This window comes from Gymnogyps californianus, chromosome 4, assembly GCF_018139145.2.
Source record: "Gymnogyps californianus isolate 813 chromosome 4, ASM1813914v2, whole genome shotgun sequence".
NCBI classification, from domain to species: Eukaryota; Metazoa; Chordata; class Aves; order Accipitriformes; family Cathartidae; genus Gymnogyps; species Gymnogyps californianus.
The window spans coordinates 79,405,105-79,431,230 of NC_059474.1; the positions used below are offsets into that span (position 1 = coordinate 79,405,105).

Here is a 26,126-nt window from a genome sequence, read left to right on the forward strand (position 1 = left end):
TTCAGAGCCACTTTTGTCTCTTTGTCTACAAAAATTAATACAAATCTTGATCTCTGAAGTTCTTCATCATTAGTTACCCAAAACTAGTCTTTTCTCTAATTATAGGATACGTTTCAAGTGTCATGTGTCTGACAAAATAAATGCAGGTGCTAAAGCCCATTGAAGTTAACAGAGAATCTCTGAATTCCCACCCTTAACAAGAGATCTTCCTTTGTGGCAAAGGAATTGTTTTTTGGCAGAGAGATTTGTTTATTGCAGTGGGACTTACACAATAAGGCTACATCTAGGCTGATGCAGCCAGGGAACATTCCTGGACACTGGCACTCAATCCTCTGTGCTGTTGAATACTTAGCACATTGCGCAGTCCTAGCTTCTGCCAATTAATGCTCTCCCAAACAGTTCCCAAGCATGGTTCAAGAGTTTAGCGTGGTCAAGAGCCTGTTCCCAATAGGCAGTTTGGCAAAAGCCACCCAGTATGGGAAGATTAAGTAGTATGGCTGCAGACTCTTCTCTGACAGCTGGCCTCAGTTTTAAAAAGAGCGATCTGGGCACATCTGATTTACTAGTGTATACGTAGCTCTGTGGTATTAGAGCTAGGAAAGCAGGAGGCACAGAGTTCTTATTCTTCTGCTGCAGTTGATAACTGTAGCTGAGTGTTGAATTAGAGCTACCAGTTTTGCTGTGACACAGCTCATTTCAGAAGTCTCAGACAGAATTTGAGGACTTAAGGACTGCAGGTAATTTCCAGCCACATCTAATGCTGTTATTTGGACCATCAACTGAACACATGCATAGCAGGCTCAGTACTTCTCCAACATCTTAAGCCTCCTGAGCCCGTTCTGCACCAGTGGATTCATAGATGTATAGGAAACTAAAGTTACCATTATGTGTGTTGTGTAAGAAGCAAGGTGGCATGCTCTGCGTATATAGGTTATTTTTACAGAGTATACAGTAAAAATGATGCATCCTTTCTTCACAGTCCTCACTGTGTATATGCTGTGCACCAATTTTCTCATATTTCTGTTCAGATAGGCTTATGAATGCTTATGCTGGCTCATAAAAAACAAATTCCTCCAGAACTTGTTTCCATTGCTCCTCACTATAGTTTTTTTCTTTAGTCTTGGCATTTTTAGCCTTGAAGAATTCATATTTTTGTCATTGTCCGTATAATTGTTGTACAATGTGCACAGTTAAGGTCCCTAAACTAATCCCTTACTAGGAAAGTGTTCTTGGTCAGTGAGGTTGATTTTTTTTTCTTTCATAAATTTGTTCAGGACCTGTACATTTGTTTGTGCAGTTTGTGTGACAAAGTAAATTAAAGAAAATAGATGACGGAATTTCCTTTGCCAACTACCTGCCTTGAAATCAGATTTGAAACATGGAAAACAGTTTTACAGACACAAATTTCAGCCACAAAAATATAGGCAAAACTTTTTGTTGATCTTTTAACTTTAAATCTCACTCTACCATTCTTTTCTTCAGATGTTGAGATTCTTTCTGAAATACTCACTTTTGTAGCTCAATGCCACCAAAACCATTAATAAGGAAAATATCTGGAAAAACATTATTTTATTTGCTTACCATCATCATCTTCTGTGGGTTTCATTTTGAGATAAAATTTGATTAACATGTTACCATAGAGCTTGCAAAATTTTATGAATACTCTGATTTAAAGAAAAAATTAGTATCTGAGATATCCAGAAACCTCTTGGATGTTGCATGAACGCTTAGAGACCATAATGCCCTGGAGAAGCATCTAGGATATATGAGAGTGGCCTATTAGTTGAAGCTAGGTTTCCTGTTTCAAAACACATGCAAACTAAACTGTATATTAGAATATCCAACCTGCAGATGTTGGATACTTCTCAAACACGAAAGCATTTAGAAACAAGCAATTATTAAACAGATGCTTGCCTTTTACTAGAATGTAGTTGTAACCGGAAAAATGACACTGAAAAACAGCACCCTCTTACTGATTTTTGCCTGCCCCCTGTGTAGTTACGGATGCTTAATAAGAGTCTGATACTTGTATTTCTAAAATGTCAGAGCTTGCCAGCGTATCAAGAGCAAGAAAACTCGCATGCTTTTAAGTCCCAGTGTATACTATGGCTGTAGGGGAAAAGGTCTATGAAATTTCTTTCTAGTAACAAAAGCATTTGTGGTAACATAGCCAGTCATTGGTGGGTTTTTTAGTTGTGATTAACACAAACATTCTAGACTTATCCAGGAAATACCTCTGTAGTTTTTCATACCACTATGTAATCTTTGTCATTGCCAAATTTACTGCATTTTCTGTAAACAAATCCAGGTGACGTGGATATTGACGTCCATAATTAAAGCTGAGTAAGAGTCAGAAAGGAGGAAAATGGCCTAAACTTGCTGTCACTGAAGTAATGACAAAATTTTTAACTTTGGCTGAAAGCAGGGTTGGGAAAAAAGGTTGATTTGTCAGAGCTTATCTTGAGCAGGCAGTACTCGGAGTGCACTGAGTGCACTGTTGTGATATTACTCAGTTGTTTTACCATAATCAGCATACCTATCAAATCAAATCCCTTGATAGTAGTGTCACTTTTTTTTCTTAATACACTTGTTCTTAAATGACAAGCAAAGATTTTAGATATTTAGATATTCTAGTTTTCGCTGAAGTAAAAGAAGAACAGGTAAACACAAATAGAAAATATCTCAGTCACATTTGCCAAATTACTTTATTTTATTATGTCTACAGATGAAACTAGATGCCAGAAAAGAGACACTGCATCAGACATTATTACTTATACTCCGGCTGCCAAGGAAAAATTTTGTCAGTAGGCTTTAGTAATATTTGGACCAAAAATACATGGATGTGCAGCTTTCAGCATTTTGTACGATGTAGAGTGCAGCTTCTCTCACAGGTCCTCTGTTTCTGGAACAGTGTTGGAATCCGAAGGCTGAATGAACACTACAGGAATATTCTCGGACGTCCATCCTTTAGGAGTCCTATTGAAGGATCTTCTGGTAGCAAGAGGGTTTGCAAGGATCATGAATCTGGGATCATTTAGCATCAGTAGATTAAAATCTGGTACCTTGAATTTAACCAGCTTTGATGCTCTCTCAAAACCACCAAAGGGAGTGGCAACTCTGTAGATATTAGAGAAATAAAAGTAAAATGTGATTTTAAAAATACCTGTTTTCTTTTCCTCCCAGGAGCTGAAAAGAACAGAAGCTATTTTAATGATACAGATTTGGTACAACTTCTTGTTTACATTTTCAAGCTTTTGTGAAAAGTATTCTGGTTGTTTTTCTGGCAAATTCTCTTTAAGATCTGATTTATCTTCCCTTAGGTAAAGCCTTCAGCCTTCAAAATTCAAATGGACGGAAAAGCCAAGGGAAAAAGATGTTGCAAGAAAACCTTGTCATTGGTGAGTCACAGTTACTAAACTTATTTTGTTGGTGATAAGTTGATAAGTCTGAAAACATAGTTCAGCACATTCTCTCTAGCAGGTAATTCATTTAGGAGGTTCTCACCCCATTTTCTCCTATCCCCAGTTGCTTGTTCCTCCCACTACACTATATTTCAGCACCATATTGTTGTGCTGGTTAGAATGTATGTGGGTTGTGCTATAAACTTGGATCACTTATGTGATCTGGGTTAAACAAAGACCGTTCAAAACAAAGGAGCATTTTAAAATCCAAATTATTTCATCAATATCTGGTTTATATCATTACGCTCAAACAATTGGAGCAATACAAGTGAGGAGACAGTAAAGTGAAAGTGAAGCAGAAAGGAACAGCCAAAGACTACAGGCTCTGGAAAGGAGGGGAATGGGTGCAGACTTCTTACACCAGCTTTGTTTCTGAAGAAAATGTTTATGTAACTAAACCTTGAAACACTGGCTGAAATTGGCCCCTAGTCTTCAACCAGTAGTTTTCATGTTATTTAAATGTAAATGTTCCCTCAGGCAGTAAGCCTGAGAAACTAAAAGATAAGAAATACTAAGCAGGAACTGTTACATACATTTGCAAATTTTTTAAAACAGTATTTCCAAATACCTGCCATGATTCTTCTATATTTGCAGGTTTCTAGGCTGAAAAAAAAACCCCTGAGTTTTTCTGTCACTTTTTCCAGACTCCTTTGTATAAGCAAATGTGACCAAACAGACTATTATATGTGGTCTGCATTTTGATCAGCTGCATAATTTTGCTGGGATTTATTTTGGCCGGTTAAGAGTGTCAGATTTTTAAGCTACACATGAGCACCTGATTTCTGCAAAGCTAGATACATAGTGGCATACGAAAATGATTTTTTGTTGAAATGGAATTTCACCAGCCTTGGTGGGTTTTGTGTGTTTGATACAAAACAACAGATCTGCTGGTATATATTTCCAGTGGCTCCAGGTATTATCGCAGAAGCCCAGAGAAATTAATACCAACAGAAACTAAAAGAGATCATTTGAAGATCTGACTAGGATTTTCAGCAAGATAACTATAGATAAAACAAAAACTAGGGAGAATTAAATACACACACACACACACACAAAAAGAGATTAATTCAGAAAAATGAATCCATGACCTAAAAGAAATGGCACTGCTCTGTCATTACACAGATAATTCACTGAATTTCGGTACGAGCAGCATTTGTTGAAGGGGATGGTGTTAACTCCAAAGGGTCAATCCTGTAAGATATAAAACATCATGAAAGTTCTGGGCATGCACACTTACTGAGAGAAGAGCACTGCTTTGGATTAAGCTCCAAAACTGTTTCTCAAACAGAGAATGTCAAAATAAGACAAGATTTTGCACCAGCAGCCAGTCCAGGCATTAAACTCTCTTGAGGTCAAAGGAAATTCTTTATACAAAGTGCCTGTGGTATCAAGCTTTTCTTGTGAAACTGTCTTCTAGGTCACGATGTCAAATAGGATACCGTATGATACTGATTAAAAATAATTGCTTGGTAATTGGCACAGAGTGAATGTAGTGATCTACATCTTACAGGATAATAAAGATTGTTTTAATTGCTGCTCTAATTAAGATACACATTCTCACATTGTTGTAATATTTATTTCTCATCAATATGTAAATTAAAGGGATAATCAATATGAACAGAACGATAATAGCTGTATAAAATGCAAAATGATTTTATAGCGTAAAACTTCCTCTTTGTAGTATTTTTGGGTTTTAAATACAGCATGTTTCTGTAGGTAACAGAAACAGGAGGCTGTTCTATGGAAATTCAAATATCTTTTGGGGGCAAAAAAACCCACGTAGTTCCTATACAAAGTCTGGCCTCACAGAATTATGCATTCCTGCATGCTAGGCAGAAGCACATGATGATCGACATAAAGGAGAGTACAGTAATTGGCTAATAGATGTTAATTTTCCTTTACAGCAGCAGTATATTTTTGTGAGCAATAACTTGTCTGACAACATGATGTTGTAATGGCCTGTGTTGTGTGCACATCAACTGTATCACTTGAGGTCTGATTCATTGTATAGAAGCCTAAAACTCATGTGTAAAAAATTCCAGTAGTCAGTGCTCATAATAAGGGTGGAAATGCTGGTTTGGAGCCGTAGGAAGTGGCACCAGGAAGTGTAAGAGATTGTTTAATATTCACTTTGCATATTCCTAAAAAGTGGGTGCATGATTTAACAGTAGCAGGCACAACCACGTTTATTTTTAGCTGTTGTTTTAGCGGGGCTGCTTTTTTTTTTTTTTTCCCTGCAGTCTTTCTTATTGAACATTATATTGTCTCAACATAGGAGACTACTTGTAGTTGATTATTTGGGAAAGTCTGAAGAAATGTTTTAACTGTACTGGATTAGCATCTTCAATTACATAATTACAAAAAATGTGAGTTTCACATTTTAAAATGGGACTGTCATTCTTAGAACATTCTGCTTATTGCTAATTCTGTGCAAAAAGGAGACATAGGAGCAAAGAACCTGACCCTGCAAAATGCTCAGAGCTTCATGGTAGCTTAGTGCAAGAACTAATGCCAAATTCGCAGAGGTATTTAGGTGCTAAGGAACTGGCTAAGCACCCAGCTTCCACTAATCTCACATCACTTCAAGTTAGCACCCAAAATTCCTTTGAGGCTCTGGATCTCAGCATTTTTACAATAGAGTTCAGAATCCATTAATCAATAGAAACAGAGCCCAGTCCAGATGGACTGGATTCCTGTAGTGTTTTTGAAACAGTAGTCTTTGGGAATTGAGAAAGCTGAGCAAGAATTTATTTAGTAGGAGAGGCAGAACTAGTCAGACTTGCTTCTCTTATGTGAGTAAGATGTAGTGCTTTGTATGTTACTCGTAATCCTACCTTTGACATTTTATCCAGCTGCAAGAAAGCAGATGGAATAAAGGTACTAATTTAATATTACAAACTCCTCAATGTAGATTCATGCTGTCTTTCCCACAGATGATTACTAGGTGCTTCCACACTGGTAAAAGAGGCAACAAAATTTTTCACCAGTAAATAGTTCTTCAATCCTAATAGGAATTAATCTCCAAGAGAAATCAGATGGCATGGCTCTGTTTTGCAGCACTTCTCTGCTAGCACAGATTCATTTTCATCCAGGAGGAAGGGTAGCCTGGTCTGAGCAGTCTATTCAGAGATCCTCAGAACCCAATTTCTCTGATCATGCGCTCTGTCTAGTGCTATGTGCTGTTAAACCATAACTGGCTGTCTCACAGAAAGCCCTGCCTCAGAAAGCAAATGTGCTTGACGTTTGCTGCCACCACTTCTTCCTTCATTGACCTGCCAGCATTGCAAAATCCCTGCAGCATAAAATGCATACTAGACCCCAGCTAATACCTCTATGAATTCCTTAGTTCTGATTCTGCTGTTATAAAAATTGCACTGCTACAGGGTCCAGAGTTGCCTCTTCATTGCTGGCAGTGGAAAAAAAAATCTGAATGCTGTTTAGTGCTGAATATACTTTTAAGCCATGCATGTGTGCGTCTGTTCCAACACATCAGACCTCCCTAGCTGCTAAAGTTGTGTTGCTTTTACAGTTTGTTGTGTAACAAGGAAAGCTGAAAGGAACCAGAATATGGCCTGTAAAGTCTGAGTGTCTTTTTAACAGATACCACTGAAAGAACTGGGAAGAATCTCTGGCCTGTTTCCTTTGGGAGTCCTATGCATCACACTTACTGTTAACCACACCCTCGCCTGACTAATGATGACTGTACAAGTGTTTTGCAGGAGAACAAACATAATGGCACTTTACTGAATGATGAAGCATGATAGAAAGCCTTGATTGATACCCTCACTGGTAACAAAATGCTGCCATTATATCACACTTTAATTGTTTAATACAGTATCATTTGCTTTGTCTCCGAGACTGCAATTAAAGAAGTCAAGGATGCTGTGACCTAGATGCACAGAATGACTTAGCAGGATCTAGACACAGAAGTCCAAAGAGATAGCTCACCTTATGCACAAAGCCCATAGGCTGCTAAATTCCTGAGATGCCTAATGTTTTCCTTATACAAGTGCTCAGATCTGCCTTTATCTTAGCTATACTGGCAGCTGCGCCTGTCTTAGACCAAAGCTCATCTGTGATTCTCCAATTAATAATCTTTTGCCTAAACTTCCATGCTTGAAAACACACATAATATGCTACTGCGGCAAGTTTTGAGCAAATAGTGACTTTCACTCAAAGTCCATGGCTGTTAGTGTTGAACCTCTCTGTCAAATAATAGTATGTCTGTGACCAGAGCTGTTCTGCAAGAGATTTGGATTCTCTTCAGTCTGAGGGCATCTCTTTGTGAGAGTGGACCTCACTGCTCACATATAGTATTCCAGCAAGAATGCTACCCAGAAATAAAAAATTGGATTAGACAGGGTAGGACTCTTAGCCTAGACATCAGGCCACACAACTAATAGCAGAGAAGTGTAGGTCCTGTTTTCTGCTCCTAAATCTGTTTGTTTAATTTACTGTAAGCAGTAATTAAAGAAAGTGCATTGAAAAATCTGGGAGCTCAGATGTAGGCCCAGGTTTCTCTTTCCCCAAGTGAGTTTCTTAATTGTTCAGCTAGAGAAAGATGTTTACTCCCTCTAGCCCAAAGAGGTTTATTATTTTCTGTACTATGGCACAGGTCTTAATAAGGGAAGTGAAGTGTTCCCACCTCTTCCGTGGAAGAGCCAGAAGCCAGGTTGTTACACCTCTCCTCAGGGTTTGACATTCCTGTAGAAATAAATCCAGGCTGGCCACAGCTTAGGAAAATGCTCTTTCCGAAGAAATGAACCTTATTGTCTATACAAATTTGAAAAGAATACATGGGACCCCTGCTCTGTTTTTGGAAAAGAAGACCTTAATCTAGCCCTGACCTGAAAATAGAAAGACAGAATTAGGTGCTGATGGCCTTAGCGAAGAAATTTAAGTCACATTTAGCCTTCTCTGTAATATTTTCTGTTGGTTAGCTTGGCATGCAGTGTGCTGTCTGTTTTGAATCCCATAATCAGACATCCCACTCTCCTCTGCATTTTTAGGAGTGTAGACACTTAAGTCATGGCTGTAAAATCCTCTCCAAGAGGCTAGTATCTTGAATTTCAATTTCACAAATTCTCAATTTCTTTTTGGATCTAACCCTTCTTGCTTGAAAACATAAATCTGAGTGTCCTGTATGTAACAGCTTTCCTAGGTCCACCAGGCATCTTTTATTTTCTTCTGGGGGTGGATTTTTTCCATGAGAAGGAGAGTTGTGATGGGTTATATTTGTATGCCTTGTGTTTTGAATTTACCAATTTCACAGTCTGCATCTGGATTTATGTGCCAGGTTTTAGGTTTTTATGGCAGTTACAAGGGAGAATATTGACCTTTCCCTTATATGAATGCACATATGTTCAAGAAATTTGGACTGTGGTGAGCCACAGTTCTGCCATGTCATACATAGAGAAAATCCCCATAGAAAGAAATCCGAGCAACTCAGTTAGTGTTGTAAGAGGACAACTAACAGAATATGGGACCACAGAGCAGCTAAAAATCCACAAAGAAGCCATCAGATAGATATCATCTCAAGACACATATCCCTATTAATGGGGCCTCTGTGCCCTGTCTGATCCTGTCCTTCACAGTAACAACTCGCATGCTGGACTCAGAATCTCTCTTGTGAGGGAGAACTGATTCTGTCTCTATTCCATGTATATGTATCTTTGATGGGGTTTTGTTGGTTGTTTTTTTTTTTAAAGTTACAATAACAATAGTACATAAACTGTGCAGTTACTGTTCAAATGTAAGCAGCTGTGGCACATCTCTCTGACTTGTATTTGCTCTTTTGTCTGCCGAGAAGAGTGTGCCACACAGACTTAATTATTAACATGGCGATGTATATTGCTGTTAGGAAATCAGAATTAGTCTAGTGTCTGCAGTGCCAGTTTTGATGTTGAATTGTGTAATTTTTTAGTCCTTGCACTCATAGTTGAGGCCCACCTCAATGGCCGGAACACAAGTGATGTTTGTGGTATTTTTCTCTAAGTTTATATTGCCATGAGCCATTTTCTTTTTCAATAGATTGCTGTCTGGCATTTTGAGGAGGGGTTTTGGTTTGGCTCAGCTGTCTGGAACTCAGCAGGGGTTATTTAGAGAAAAATTGTCCATAACTTCAATAAAGAAAGATAGTGTGAATGGTATGAGTGAAAGAAAAAGACATAAACAAGAATGTGTTTTAAAACTTTCAAAATAGCTCAAAACCCAATATTGTCCATATATCTAGAAGTTCTACTGAAAGCCTTAGTATACTAGTTACTATGTAAATAACTTCACTCTCAGATCCCGTTCTACTTCAAATGTTTTTTAAGTCTGCTTGTAATGTTTTATCTGTTAATTTGTTACCAAAGGTTGTCGACGATATAAAAAATGTTAAATGCAGTAAAATATGTAATCTGCTAATTATTTGGTGTGAGGAATTGGTTGAGGGATAAAGTTCATTGTACTGTTTGGCTAAAAAACAAGTCATGTGAGTTGTATTAAAAAAAAGAATGGTTTGCATTATACAGCTTACAAACAAAGTTTTGACTGAGCGTTTCCCTGGTAGATCTCGCGATCCCGTACCTGCTGAAGTCAACAACAGAAGTACTGAAAGGAGTTTGAAGCATTGCTATAGCCCATGTTTCCCATTTACTGAGTACACTGGATTCTGATTCTTTCTTTCTTTCTTTCAATATTTTCAACAATTCATCTGACATTCCTGGTTCTACAATTTAATTTTGGGTCCATGCTTTAGAGAGAGAGTAGTTTTCTCCTTAATGCTCTTGTTTGCCACTTGTAATCTGTGTGTGTGTTCATGTTTATACATATACTTGCAAACACAGGCGGTAGGGGTTTTTTACAGCTGGTGGAAATGTTTGATTTCATAGTAATTTTTCTCTGCACTCTAAAATTCAGTGTCCATTCAGAATTACCTGTTAAAGCTCCTGTAGTCAGGCAGTTCTGGCTTTGCTTCAGGTTTAAAAAGTTTAGGATATAAAGCTTCCAGCAGCTCTGGATCATCCCTAATGGCTTCTATCCAGGGAGACTGATAATACTTTGGCACAGAAGTAGTGTTGAACTTTTCAGGAGGAATTTCTTTCAGTGGTCCAGAATATCCTGCAAGGCAATCAAGGCAAAACCATTATAATAATACTTTGTGTTTTCTGCTTCCTTACCACCATCCTATGTAACTAGGAAGTAACGTGCCATCATTTCACAGTTAGGTAAAATGAACAATTGGATCAAGTCACCTGGCCAAAGCTACACAGAAACAGAAAGCTGGCAGGGGGAATTTGTAGCCTTTTAGATAACTGCCCCAAAGGCTTCCACCCTCTTTTGAGGCTAAGTTTATTTTAGTTTTATATAAATTTGTTTCTATCATTATAAGCATTTGTTTGAAAGCAGACTATAGCTACACAGCCCTTGGGCTGAATTCACAAAAAGATTTTAATAACAGCCTTTTGGTTAAAACTAAGATAATTCTATAGTCTTTGGGTGAAATTTTCCAAAAGTATTAAAAGGAGTTAGGATCACAGCCATTATAGTGGAGTTTTTGTCTTTGCCTCTGCCTTAGATGCTTTAAAATGTCCTACCTACTTGATTCTCTGGTCCTTTTCATCATCTGAAAAAGTGAAGAATCAGTTGTTTTCTCTGCATAATCATCTGAGGATCAGGCTCTGATCAGAATTTTACTAAATAAATAAATTCCATATTCAGTTTGATTTCTTCTAAAACCAAGTACAATATGGCAGGAATAAGGGGGAGGGGGAAGCCAGACCTTAATGTACAATTTGAAGAATTAAAACCGGCAACGGATTATCCAATTATATCAGTTATACTATTTATTTGAAAAACAAGAGAAACCTATTCTACCCTTTTACCCTCCCACTACATCTAGCTCTTTAAATTAATGCTGTTTCCTTCTATAAGCTTAAAAGAACCCCTGTGGTTTAATATCTACTCCTTTTGCCAGACCTTTTTTGCCTAAAGAAAGGCTTGAAGTTTTCTATCATGTCTTAGCAATGGAAATTACCTCTGTTCGCATTGTATTTGACCAATGGATGCACAGAGTCTTAGCAGTCACTAACAGAGTAGCATTGACCTAGTTTACATAGACTAGAAAAGGTCTGTACAAAACATGCATTGAGTAATTCTGAACAAAGAATGAATTTGTAAAAACCACAGTCTGCTCATGGATAATTCATAAACAGGAAGAAGGGCTATATCACTGAATAAATTAATTAAAACAAATTAGCTTTCTCTAGTCTTTAAAGAATATAAAATAAGGCCTTCTTGTAGCTCACTGCTTTAAATAAAGACAACAGTACCCTCACAGTTAAGGACTTAAAAAAGAACAGTTTATGCAGCCAGAGGCAAATTCCTTTTTAAGTTACTCCTCTGTAAAGGTTTCTAGCAAAACTTACAGTGACTTCAGATTTACATTTATGGGTAATTAAACTACAATGGATAACTTTCAGACTGTTGAGCAGTGTATTGCATATTAAAAACAAAGGTTTGGCAAAGAAAAAGCAGTATATTAATCTGGTTTTAAATCTCAGGATTTGTTTCTCAATGTTTATAAGACCAGTAAATATAGGAGCAGTCTCTCTTGATATTAATGTATGTTTTCAGTTTAGGAAGAAGTAGTACAAAAGGCATATAGAATCCTTAAAAATGAACAGAAGCAACTGAAGAGCACCACTTTACATTTCTGTGGGAGATTCTGATGAGTTATCTGACTCAAATTTATAGATTTCTAATAGTAAGTCCATTAACAAATTCTTGTTGAAGATACTGTTCTATAAAGAGGTCCTTCCTCTGCTGTGAAATGAGAACTAAATATATTTCACATCTGTAAACTCATATATTACCTGGGGCAATGTTGTCAGGATGTGGTGGGCTCCGGGGATCAGGTGTATTAGGAGGTGTCATTGGGGCATGCTGGGGAATTCCTTCCACACTGAGGCCGTCCATTTTAACACTCTGTATGGGTTCTCCACGCTGCATTCAAACAGAAATAAATATCATTGACAGCACAGGCAAAAAAAGCCTCTGTGATTCTCTGTTGAGGGTTGGAGTGATACTCTGATTTACAGCCCAGACCTGAGACCCAGGCTATACTATCTGAAGGTGTACTGTCCTGCTGTTTGGTACCTCCTTTGCTAGATAGCACTCCCCAGGATTTTCTGGCTGTTAGCTGGAAGATGAAAGAGTTTCACAACTCTCTTACATTGGCTATGTAAGCAAAAATGAATAATTTTTCAGTGTTAAGAATGATATCCCAGCACAATTTTAAATATCTGTATTACAAGTGTGTGAATGCTTTATTGAAAGGATTAGAGGTGTTGTGAGCTAGGTCAACAAGACTCATAAAGCCTTATAACCATCCAGCTGAGTTGTCTGACCTTTTCTTAAGTTTCGGAAATTTAAATATTTATATGCAGTTGTCGTGATTTCGGCTGGGATAGAGTTAATTTTCTTCCTAGTAGCTGGTACAGTGCTGTTTTTTGGATTTAATGTGAGAATACTGTTGATAACACACTGATGTTTTAGTTGTTGCTAAGTAGCGCTTATCCTAAGTTAAGGATTTTTCAGTTTCCCATGCTCTGCCAGCGAGCAGGTGTGCAAGAAGCTGGGAGGGAGCATAGCCGGGGCAGCTGACCCGAACTAGCCAAAGGGGTATTCCATACCATGGAACGTCATGCCCAGTATATAAACAGGGGGGAGTTGGCTGGGAGGGGCGGATCATGGCTCGGGCGTCGGTCAGCGGGTGGTGAGCAATTGCATTGTGCATCACTTATCTTTTCTTGGGTTTCATTTCTCTCTCTTTTTGTTATATTCCTTTTCATTACAATTATTATTATATTTTTATTATTATTGTTATTATTATATTTTATTTTAGTTATTAACTGTTCTTATCTCAACCCATGAGTTTTATTTTTTTTCTGATTCTCCTCCCCATCCCACTGGGAGGGGAGAAGAGTGAGGGAGCGGCTGCGTGGTGCTTCGTTGCTGGCTGGGCTTAAACCACGACAGCAGTCTACGAAGAGAGTTCATCCCATCTGCAGCTTACACCAATCACCACAAAATCTACCTGTGCATGTGGGCCGTGTGGTTCACAGCAAAGAGTAGATCTGGTCACTTTGGCAGGGGAGCCCATAAAATGTGTCCCCTGGATCACTAGACACTAGAAGCTGTTATGTGCCAGAGAGAGAACCTTTACTACCCAAAGTTTCAAGAAATTTGGCAAGTTTGCGCCATTTGAGTTTCAAAGCACTGATTCTTCAAAGCGTCTCTTCCCATATCAGTTGAAAATTCACTGCATTTGTTGAATTGCTTTTGTTTGGGATTTTCTTTTCCTTTATTTGTAATAGAAATAACAACTTCAGTACAGGTCACTGTCTGGACATTCATGATATGCTGTTATTTTCCACCCTCCTATCAGGTCATTGGTTCTAAGGAAACATCTAAAGGCTTAATCATTGTTGCATAAATATAGAATTAGAGTATCATAAGAAGTCAGTATCTTATTTTAGCTATGACACATAGGCTAAAAGCAATTTAAATATAGACTGTTTTAGAGTAAGAGTTTCTTAAAGTAGGAAAGCAAACAAACAATACTTGTTTAAACTTGAAACAAAAAAAGATCAAGGCAGAATGTTTTCTAGCCATCCTGAAGTATGTTAGAAAGATTAATTTTGGCAGGCAGAATCATAAATATGATGAAGACAACACCAGTGGTGGCTAAATAGGCATTTAAGGGAAGGGAACTGAAACCAAAGAGGCATCATTTTTTCACATGTCGGAATGTCATACTGACTGTACAGTATGAGTACTCTGTGTGTTTTTGTGGGAAGAAGTAGGCTAGAGGGGAACTGATCTGTCAGACTTTGTAGCAAAAGCATGCAACTGGATACAGAAATTCTGACGAGATTGATGGTGTTGTGCTCAGAATTTATCTGTGTATCTTCTAATACTCAATTAGAAGGGAGAAATTGGGGGGACAGTACTCATAGATGGGCTTCTAAATAATAGTGTTCTAATAATAGTTTTGGGTGTTCAATAGAGCTATTCAGATTTTTTATATGGGATTTCTTTTGTGCAGATTTATTTTAAAAAGGCAGATTTATCAAAGCTCAAACATGATCCCATTTGATCCCTATGTAATTTAATTTCTGTTGAGTGAATGACCAAAGAAGTTTGAAATATCTGCACCATAAAAAAAGAAACATAAAAATTTTTTTTCTGTGACACAGGATATTAAGACATATTTTTCTTCCTGAGTAAAGTTAATTTTTTGTATGGGAAATGTAAAGGCCACAGAATTACAAATGTGTTTACCTTTACAGTCAACAAAGCATAGAGAATTCCTTCTTCAAGAAGGGAACAAAAATATTTTAAAGATTTCAGCTGTGATATTGGAAATATTGAACTCAGCTCCAATAATTGCCTTTCTGACTGTTGTGAGATCCCTCAACATTTTGGTTAGCATAGGCAATGGTAAATTGCAAATGCCTCCTTTATTGTCTGCTCCCAAAGCCTCATTATGAGATGCAACTAGACAAAAAGTTTCCTTAGAGTCAACAAGTTTCATTCGTTTTATTGTTTCTGCTTAATTTACAAGTGTGTGTGTATTTTCTTTAGTAAAATTAAACATAATATGAGTAAGCCCTTTGGTGCTTTGCTGTTCTGATTAATAAATTAATTGTTTCCTATTTGTACCAATAGAAACTTTAGATTATATCACAACAATACATTACATATAGTTACTATTTTTCTTATCCCAAGAGAAGATTAAAGAAGAATTGTGTCAAAGTCTTTGTATGGATTCTGCAGGGGTTGGATGCTAACACAATCGTAGCACCACCTATGCAATGATTAGTTGTAAAAGCTTCAGGGCAAGAGAATTGCTGTTCTACAAGAAATATTTCCTAGGTTAATTAATAGTCATTAACTTTTGTAGTGTGTGTTTCTTTTCATCTTCAAAGCAGCTTAACAGTACTGGGACAAATTCTGCTTCTTTAGTCGCATACCTTTGTATCTGAAATCAGTGGGGATGCATGGATGTAACTGAGAAGCAGAATTTAATAAATACTGGAATTAGAGGGGCTGCTTGCGTGCTGTATTAGACTGGGCATAGAGTATTCATGTTCAAATAATTAAACCTTGCAGCACTTTGGAGAGTTAGGTAAAATTTATGAATGTTGTTGTCCCTATTTTCAGAGGTTAAGCAAAAGGTTTAAATATTTTGCAAAGGCCACAGATGAGACAAATGCCAGGTGCATTTAGTTCCTGCCGTGAGGATTCCCAGGGTATCACTAATGCTTTAACCCAGTTCCTTAAGGACTAGTTCGAAGAATAATTGTCTTTCAGTGACAAGCTCCATCCTTTTTCTCCCTGTTGAGACAGGCAGGCCAGAAGTGTATTAGTGCCAGTTGTAAGAGTCATTTTGCTGCCTGGGAACCACGTTGAGACCTCCAGCCTATTTTAATAAAAATACTTACTGGTTCCATGAGACAGACTTTTGACAAGCTGCGAAAGTTTCTTCCAAACTTTTGAATATCATAACTAGTTAATTTTCACATTAACTAGTTAATTTTCAGTAGTCAATGAGCCAATTATTACAGGATAAGAACTCTGATCACTAGTAACCTGAATCAGATTTGAATGGGAATGATTTGAATCTGATGTCCTTAAGTATTAAGGCTTTCAGATTTTTTATTTGTCTATAGGAGCTCAATAAAATACAAATGGCTCACTTCATGTTAGCCTCATTCTAGTACAGGATTTTGCTTTTATTCTTCCTGAAACTACAAATAAATCATGCACAATGTGTATCATGAGCACCAAGGGAACCCAAGATAGTCTCACGGTGTTTCATTAATAAGTTATTACAAAGTACTCACATTTCTTGGCTTGTTTGCTACATAATGATAATTTTCGTATGTGTATTTGTCAGATCTCCGCTGACGTCTCTTGAAGAGTCTTGCACCTCTGTTGCTGAGTGTTGACAGTTCCTCTACCATGATATCTCTGGGGGTGCTGACCTTTTTTCCAAGGTTTAAGCTGGGTGAGACTGCAATACAATGGATAAATACATACCTCTGTTTTTCTTAAATGCCTGATATTTTATACCCTACACCTGAAGTCCAACATGTTAGTGCATACTTATCTAACACATAGCATAGCTTCCTATGGTGTTAGTGAAATTAATCATTCTTCCAAAATTTTGGAGCAGAGTATTGAACACCACAAACCTGTTTTTTCGAAGATGCTAAGCACCTCAAGCTCCAAATTTACTTCAGTTGAAAGGCATTCAGCTGTTATCAAAATCAGGTCTATAATGTCCTACACACCATCTTGATAGCAGACTAGTGAAAACTGGCTTCTGCTGAAACCAGGAACAGAATTCCATCTGACCCCAGGGTTCCCACATCAAACCTTCAGTTAACTTCCTGTGTCCTGCATTGGATAGATGAGCCGGTAACGCCTTTTAAACATACCTACCAGTTTCTTATTGCTTATAAACATTTTATTTTCAATTATTCTTTAATATTCTGCTTGCTTTTGAAATCCAGGGCATGTTTTGTACTTTAAGAAAAGTTTGCATTAGAAAGTCTCTATTAAATAGTATTTTTAAACTATTTTTAAAGAAGCTTTCAAAATAAAGCTCAAGGTGCTGAAAATGAGAGCCCTAACAAAGAATTACAACATGCTTCTAGGAACTGATACATTTAGAACATTTTCTTTTTAATTCTCTCTAAGAGGAAACAATTACTGGATGCAATATTACTTTATTCACTACTTGGGAAAAATTCCTTCTTTGTCTTTAGTGACCTCCTGGGGGATTTGAAATGGGAATGAAAATGCAGAAGCAGGGGAAGGGGAGATCAATTGGGACTGTAAATGGAGAACTCTGAATATCAGAAACTCTACTGGTCATCTTCATGGTAATGTTCTGGAAACTGGGATGCTGGTGGCAATGAGCAAGCTGTTGCTTAGTGACTGAACTCTCTCATTAGGTGTCTTCAACCTATAGATAAAGCTTAAACCTTAGAATACAGTAGCTTCAACACTGAACAAACTATTTTCTACTAATTTATTTCTGCTTAGAAGGTTGTAGAAATTAACAAATATAGCAGTAATTGGATCGCATAGTAAAAACAGATTTTTTAAGAAAATAACTCCTATTGCCATTTACTTTAATATTTATCATTTTATTAATTGAAATTGTCCTCCTCAGTTGTTCATAAACTTCAGGAAGAAAAATAGGAAGATGCAGTGTCCTTTGAGGATTATATCAATGGTCTAGTATGTTTCTTTGATCCACTTATTCAAAGTCACGTTCTGTTATTTCTTTAATAATAAGTCATTCTATTCTTCACGTATTCTTATGGTCTACTGGATTTAAAATTCTGAACTTTGACATGTATTTTGATGCATTAAAATGAAATGAAAGCAAATTATATGTAAGACACTGTATCTTGCTTCCAGAGTAAGCACACAGGAAGCCCTGTTTAAAATCAACATTACAAATTAAGTAACTGCAGAAGGCACCTAATGTCAAAGTTAATATTGCATATGCAGAGTTTCATTTTGAGTAAATCATGTTCAACATGGCATATGTCTCCTAGTAACTTTATGTTGGAAAAACAATGTGATTTGCTGACATTGAGGAAAACTTAATTGAGACAGGTATATTAAATATTCAGCCAAAGCTGCATAGACAAGAGTTTTCCATGTAGTAAATCAAACAAGTTTGTGGGCCCTGGAGTGCATCACTGTTGATCCACTTCTGTTCATACTGATTTCAACTGAATGTTTGCAATAGATTTAACTGAAGCAAGAGCAAGCTAACTGTATTGTGAGCTGGAGCATGCACTTCTGCTTTAAAAATAGTATGCACAAAGAATCCCAACAACCTGCTGTTATTGAAGAGGTAACTACAAAACAGAGAGTTCTTAACATGGAAGAAAATGACTCAGCTTGCCCAATGTAGCCATATCAGTGACAGATAGTGGTGGGGTTTTGGCTCTGTGGTTAAGTGCACTAGTTACTGGCCTGTGGCCTGAAATTTAGACCCACAAGTCATATTTTGATTTTATATTTTCTCAAGATTACTGCAGGGGTATGGACTGTTGGATGGTTTTATATTAGTAAGGAGGAAGAACTTTACCCCTCAAATCAGCAACATTTTCAAGTAGAAAAAGCTTTTCTTCTTTGTACACAGAGTGGGTAGTATGTACATCCTCAGAGACTGGGGTGCCAAGGTGATTGCAGATCTCTGTCCAAACCACTCACTATTCTTCTGGGACACGCCGGATGTTATCTATTTTGGGCCTTGCTGTTCCTTTACATACATACTGTTCTTGTTAATGTTAACTGAAGGCTCCAAGGTACTTTGTAACCCACAGTTGTGTACTATTGTGTATCCAGGCAGCATCCCAAAAACTTAAGTGTGAAGTTCATTTGAATCCCTTGCCAACTAAAATCTAATCATCTGTCTAGTTCTATGATGTGTCTAGGGATTGTTTCAGGGTCAGTGCAGAAAAGGTGATGAAGAACGAGAAAAGGAGGACATTTAGAGGATGATAGAAAGAGAACATCAATGTCATAAATGGACATAGTAAATTAATACTGGAAGTTTAATTCATAGTTTAATCCTAATCTTAACGTTTTAGCTTCATTTCTTAATTTGTTCCTGCCAAGTCCTTCCTGTCCTGTGCTTAAAATCATAACAGACTGTATTTAAATATGATTTATATATTTCCTCCTGCATTCACTCCCTAATCCCCCTTTAATCCTCCAGTTTACAATCTTCTAAATACCTTAATCTGGATTATAAATTTTAATAATGAATATCAGATAGTATGTTTGTTGTAGTATCAGAAATAAGATTTTTTAACTCTATCATGAAAGATAGTTAATCATGTAGCTACTGAAGAATGTATTTAAGAAATAGTATAGAACTGGACATGAGATTTAAGTGTAATTGAAGGCTAACCTGATGAACTCCAAGGGCTTCCTTAAACATGTATATTTACATTCATGTTTACCTCTACCAAGTAGCTGTAGAAATGTTACAATTAGTCCAAGTCTTTCAGTGAAAAACCAAGGGATTGGGGAGGTCACTATATCCACACGCTGATTTACTACTATAGTCTCTCTTCTGAGACCATAAGAGGGTTTACAGTTAGTGTCTATTCCTGCAGCATTTTATGACGTGTCAAATTTCTCTAAAACATAAAGTCATCTCCCACAAGCCAACAGGAGATGTGGACTTTCAGTCATTACCAGTCGTGCCCAGAGATTGGTGATCTTTGAGACACTGGTAAAAACTTGGCTGAATTTGTATTTTATCAATAACTGTTTCTGCTATGAATATCTTTTAGCAAGGAATTTGAGATTCACTGTTTACCTGAAAGCATTATAATAAAAAGGGGCTGAAATAAAAATGCAGTAGGTATGCTTTCTGTTTGTCATTTCAAGCTACCAGGACTTGCGTTACAGAATCTTCTGTTACTGTTTACCTCTGTTAACAGTGTAGAGTTTCACAGGTCTGTGAGACTGGCTGAAACATTACATTTAATTTTTATGTAATTACCAGGTGCAGGACCTTCATTGCTAATAGCGATGCAAAACCCAGAAAGACAGCAGTTCACCTTCCAGATCTCAGGTGAAGCTTGTTGAATTAACAATTAGGGGAAATATAAAATGTCAAAAATTAATAGAGCTCAATTTAGCCATTTAAAAACCAGATTTCTCCTTGATTTTTTCAAGAATTGTTCAGATTTGGTCCCAAAGAACTACCATATACTTTGTGTGATTACAGCTTTGGTTATCCTTCTGTTTCTTAACTAGTTTCACTGGGCTTGTACAGTTATAAATTTCAGACTCTTATCACACCCATTTCATGGAATTTCATATTTTTTTTAACATTTAAATATCCCAGGCATACAAAGAAGATGCAAAAGTAGAATGTACACTAAAAGAGTTAGTATTGCCTTCAGTGGCCACATATCACAGCATATCTTGTAGGATAAGCTGTCATATCTATATGTATGAATCTAAACTTGACAGCAAATCTGATAATACATAAACAATAAAAGGACAGATTATGTGAGGCAAATGCCAAGCATCAGCACAGATTATACAATAACGCCAATGATTTCAAGGACTATATGGTAGATTTATTAGTATTGCTGTGAATAGTAGCAACATTTACCATGTGAAATGCCTGGTTCCACACAAAATATGAAAGATTTTTTTTTTTTGCCCGGAAGAGCTTACAGGCTATTTCAGGCACATACAGTACTTGGGTTTACAATACCAAAAAAAAAAAAGAGTTGTAATGAAATCTGTAAGGGCAGACTGGCTTTCAGACTTAAGTGTGTGTTCAGCAGAGAATGGAAAGAGGAAAGAGGTATTTGCTTAGGAATAGAAATTACAGAAAAAAACTATGCAAGTATCAGAAGGACTAGGACCAGGCACTGAAACTCGTAGCTTCTTTTTCTAAAAACCTTGTGCCTCTTGTCCTACTCTTCATGCAATCACAATAGTCAGTGAGTGAGTACAGAAACCATCCCCAAATTCTTTGGAGCAAAAGCCCACAAGAAAGGTTTTCAATCCTGGAATTTAATGTTCAGTGTTTTATCCTATGTGAGTGGTATAATGTTCATAAATTCTAAATATTAATGGAGCTCCCTGTTTTTTCAGTGAGGCTTGTGAGGTCCTTACCACTTTTAAAAGATTGATCTTTTACATAGATGGTAAAAAAGGCTTCATGGGGAGGATTGGAAGGATCTCCAAAAGCATCCAGCACATATCTAATGAAAGCCAAGCAGATTTGTATTCCCAACTGAGTTAATTGCTTCTTAAGGTGTCACACTAGAAGTGTAATTTTAAGAACCTGTTTTAGAAAATCAAACTACCTTCTCATAAGTGTCTTCGTTTTCATCAGTGCAACAACAGAAAAGTAAAATTTCTTCATATAAGATTAATTGGTGGCTGTGCATTAGAGACAATTGCCAAATGCTAGTAAAATTTGTTAGTTACAAAGATGAAGTTTGAGAGGAGGCAACAGAGATGTAAACATTTCTTTCCAAATTTTTTATCATTCATATAAAAAAGCAGAGTGAAACAGAGCAAAAAAAGAGGATACAGATCAGCATGTTTCTTAGATGATAGCCTTTTAAAATGGAATGAAGTAATGTTATTAACCTCAAATAATATTCTGAAAGGCTATCCTAGCAGAATGTACATCAGCTGTTAGATTACTTCATTCCTCCACAGCAGTTGTTCATCTGAAAATAGCTTTCAAATGAAAAGAGGCAACTACAAAAGGATTAGTTACCATAGGCAGCATGATACTCCCACAAGATTATTTATGGCAAAACACCCAGAGACAAAGCTGTAAGAGAGTTAAACTCTATGATTAAAAAAATATATTAGGGAGGGCTAGAGGACATTGCATATACAGTAAGCTGGGTTCAGCGCTATACCATTTCTGTGTATTTCATCCATAATGGCTGAAGCTTGTTGTTTCCTCTCTTTGACCATGGCAGAATGTGATAACATTGTGCTTTTCTGGTATGATTTTTCCTTGCTGAAAAAAAACAACACATTTTTACATTGTTGAGCCAGCTTGCACAATTCAGCCAACTTTCATTTCTAATAGCCTGTTTAGAATGGCTGAATAGTGAAGTTAGTTATTTCTGCTTTAGAAATACTGCGCTTTTAATTGTGCAAAGTGCACTGGCAGTTCTTGCTTGCAGACAGATGCTAGGGCATGTTCTGATGGAAAGAAGATTCGAAGGAATGGGTTTGAGTTGGCTACATACATTCTGTAGCAAAATCAGTGTCAGTGGTCTAGGCCTTCTCACATCTACACATTATATTAAAAGATGTAAATTCGTAACTAATATTTTAATTACATCTTGGTTATGATTTCAGAAATGTTACATTTTGGCATTTCTTAATCTAATAAAGAATTTGAGGAACTAAATGAGATGCTCTGGCATCTTTAAAGAAAGTGCATTTCTGACTAAGTAAAAAAATAAACATCTTTTTAATTGCAGAGTCAAGAGGTTACATAAATGTCTTTTATATGACAGTTTGTAGGACAGACAATGTCAAAATATTTCAGGAAACAATACACTTACCCTACTGTTTTGTTGTGCAGAAAAAAGCGATCTCAACCCTTTAGTTGAAGCTTCAGGAGTTAGTTATGTATGGGGATGACCTGCCTGGTCCAGGATGGTTTCTACCCTTGTGCTTGGATCTGCATGGTACCTAGTACCGAGGCAAACTGGGGGCTGATCCTCTTCAAAGGGATTGGCATCCAGCTGACATCAACTAGTTATATATAGAATCAAACACTCCAGCCACTCATATCTTCCTGGCGAAAGAAGAGAACAGAAAAGATTCAACTGCACCCACAACAAAGAGAGTTTATATCCCTTTCAGAGCTTATTGGAAGATTTAATGGAATGCTCCCCTCATACTCACACAGATCATCTCCTCATCACCTCTGAGAATAATAATCTCCGTGTTATAACCAGGAAAGAGACATTTAAAAATAAGGTGTTAAATATATGGATGGGCAAGACTATATCAGATGAGAATGGCATGGGCTAATCCTTTAGTGAAAGATGAAACCGTGCTTCAATAGTAGCTGATGGCTAAAGTCAGTGGCAGATGGCTGATATACAAAGTCTGTTCTGAAAAAGAAATGAGAATTTTTTCAGTATTATATGTGGTAGGGAGTAATTGCTCAACAAGCACATGCCTCACCAATTGTTATTCAAAATCTCTTAATTTTCTTTGTGCATTAGGAACAGAAACCTGCAGTAATTTGAAGCTTAGTAATATTCAGCATTCCAGGATACTGTTGTATCAGTTTATCAAAGAAATATGTGATATGTAGAGCACAGATATTTCATGACAGCAACCAACTTTGGACAGAGAGAAACAGTGGCAGAAGGAAACATTCCCCCCTTACCCTCCTGTCTGAATGCAGCTAGCTGAATTATGGGGCAGTGAAAGCAAGATGAAGTTTTTGTATTTCTGATTCAGATTTGGATTTGTTCTAGGAAGCTTCTTTTTCTTATGGAAAATTATGGTCTTGTTTGGCTTGGAGGATTGATCAGAAAATTGCTTGGATCCTGATACGACAGGAGAAAGGAATTCTGACTGGAAATGGAATCTGGAGAGTAATAAAATACACCAACACAATGTGCATAACTTTTCAAGCAAGAAGCACTCTGAGACAGATAAAGTGCATGTGCCTGATGCAATGTCCTAAAAGTCTGCCTGTCCAACCAAAAAATTGCATTATTTTTTCCTCAAACTTTCTATTCCTAGGCTTAGCTTTGCAAAATGTTTTTCTGAGATCCTAGACATCTCTGCCCCAAAGAGGTGTTCATTTTAATCCTCACTATCAGAATTTATCTGCTGCCGTTACTCATTGGTAATTCTTTTCTAGTTTTTGTGCTTGGATCAGCCACTTTCGACAGTACCAGCAAGCATGGTCAAAGTCTTGATTGAATCTTATCTATTCAACTAAAGACCAAGATTGTTCTCAGTGGTTCACCACCAAGCTGTCAAGTGGGATTGCAGGAGAGTCTGTTAAGGGTTCATGTTACTCAGTATTTTCATTAATAACTTCAGTGAAGGAGTAAAGAATATCAATTAAATGCCAACCTAGGAAGATTACAAGCGATCTGTAGGGAAGAATTTAAATGTTAAATTAACTTGATGAACTGGAAAAAAATAAAAAATCAAATGCAATTCAGTAAAGCCACAAGCAAATGAAATTATAAAGTGAGCATTCAACTGATTGACACTGAACTTGTCCTTAAACTTGAACTTTTGATCCAGGAGGAAATATCAAGAGGCATCCCAAATGGGATAGTCCCGTGTTTAGTCTATTCCAATTTCCATTAACTAATTATTTGATAGAATAAAAAATACACTAGTAAGCTAAATTGTGCTTTTACACTATCGGAACAGCATGTACAATTCAGCCAGCTGTTACTTCTGGATGACTGCAAGCTCTTGAGAATGGTAGGATTACCATTCAGAATCACACTGAAAAATTGTTGAAATAATTCAAAATCAATAAAGTTAAGAAATAAAATTCAAAGTAGTTGCACATAAGAAGGAAAAATCAATTGCAGGGAAACAAACTAAGGAATAACTGCCAAAAACAATATGGCAGAAGAATAATATTGAATCACAAAATAAATATTAGTCACTGGTGCAGTACAAAAAAAGGCAAATATTTTGAGCTTTGTGAACAGAATATCACGAGGAAGATAATCGCATTGTACTGACACTAAAGAGCTGGAATATTTTGATCATCTTTAAGAAAGATATAAAGATGTCAAGAACTGAATAAAATCCAGGCAACACATGCTAAGGAATATTACCTGTGAAGAAAAAGTGAAAGAATTTAGTTTGTTTGGCTTAGCAAAGACAAGAAGGAGGTGAGTCGTGATAGCAATCTCTTCACATGGAAAATGAGTCTGTAATCTAGACTCCGTTCTTGTTCACAAAGTTTATTTCAGCTTATTTCATATCAGAAGTATAGACAACATATTAAGAAGAACTTTCTTTCTTGGAGGATAGCTGGCATTGGACCAGAACATTTAGCGATGTTGTGGAAAGAACGTCCTTGGCAATTTTTAAAAGCAAGTAGTTTAGACATACTGGTCATGCCTCAGAGCATGGGTATGAACTTGATGACTTTAGATTTCACTTTCAGCCTTAATTTTTATATAACTCACATGAAAACAGATACCCCCTAGATAGGAGTAATTGTTATTTAACAATCCCACCAGTTAACCTGTTAGATTAGTGTTTTGCTTCTTGTTGGAATTGATAGTGGAATTAGCTTCTATTTTTGCAGTTTTATTTCCAGCTCTTAGCAAATCCAGGAGCTCCTGTTTGGCCTTCACAAAGGGACAGTACTCACAGATTTCAGTTACACACGTTTCATTTGTGTTTAAGATTTTCACAAGCTTTCACTTATGCATTCAGGACCCACTTCTGATTTTGTCTGCAATATTTTAATATCTGAATAATGGAAATATCATAAGAATATCAGAAGTCGCATTTGGTGGCCCTGAGGAAAAAATATGAACACAAACACAAATGTTTGGAAGTTTTGTGAATTCAGCCTACTTATTTGTGATATTTGTGTACAGGTCCAAATGTTTATGGCAGTATCTGCAGTTCAGCAAAGTGCTTCTGATTAGAGTTTTAAGAATGTTTTTAGTGCCTTTGTTTATTTTGAAACAATTTTCTATTTTATGTGTTGTCGCTTACTGCATTGTTGAACTTCAAAAGTATATTTTATTCCAAAGAAAAAGCAGTGATAGCAACTTACAGATGACACAACCTGAAACTTTACTGACAGATATTTTTATCTGTAAATTTTACCATTTAGAAGTTGAACTTTAAAAAACTTTGTAGAATGACTGTCCTAGAATTTAATTTGCTACTTACTAGTGTGTTAAGATTTTGCCATTAACTGAAATAAATAGAAATAAGCATATGTCATTGCAGTTGGAATAAAGAATATTTAACTGTCATAGCTGCAAAACTAGAACTGATCCTGTTGAATGCTGCTTTCTTTTATAATACTTAAAGAAGTTCGGGGCCCCATAAAATATACCA

General features: G+C 36.7%; 1 protein-coding gene across 1 annotated transcript; it reads right to left on the reverse strand.

Annotated features, from left to right (window-relative positions):
- Positions 1-2,686: 2,686 nt before the first annotated feature.
- On the reverse strand, positions 2,687-22,711 carry MYOZ2 (myozenin 2). The gene is made up of 6 exons (XM_050896149.1): positions 22,610-22,711; positions 21,950-22,053; positions 16,355-16,524; positions 12,320-12,449; positions 10,382-10,565; positions 2,687-3,117 (listed from the first exon to the last, which is right to left on the reverse strand). Exons 2-6 carry the CDS (start codon positions 22,023-22,025, stop codon positions 2,886-2,888), a joined length of 792 nt encoding a protein of 263 aa, XP_050752106.1. The 5' UTR covers positions 22,026-22,053; positions 22,610-22,711; the 3' UTR covers positions 2,687-2,885.
- Positions 22,712-26,126: the final 3,415 nt, after the last annotated feature.

Bases quoted from the DNA above. Each gene is read 5' to 3' on its own strand.
- MYOZ2 (XM_050896149.1), bottom strand. From the start codon at position 22,025: ATGTTATCACATTCTGCCATGGTCAAAGAGAGGAAACAACAAGCTTCA. The intron at 10,566-12,319 runs GTAATATATGAG...ATTGCCTTGCAG, and splicing joins TCCTGACAACATTGCCCCAG to GATATTCTGGACCACTGAAA. The intron at 3,118-10,381 runs GTAATTCTGAAT...TAATATCTACAG, and splicing joins GACTACAGGAGCTTTAACAG to AGTTGCCACTCCCTTTGGTG.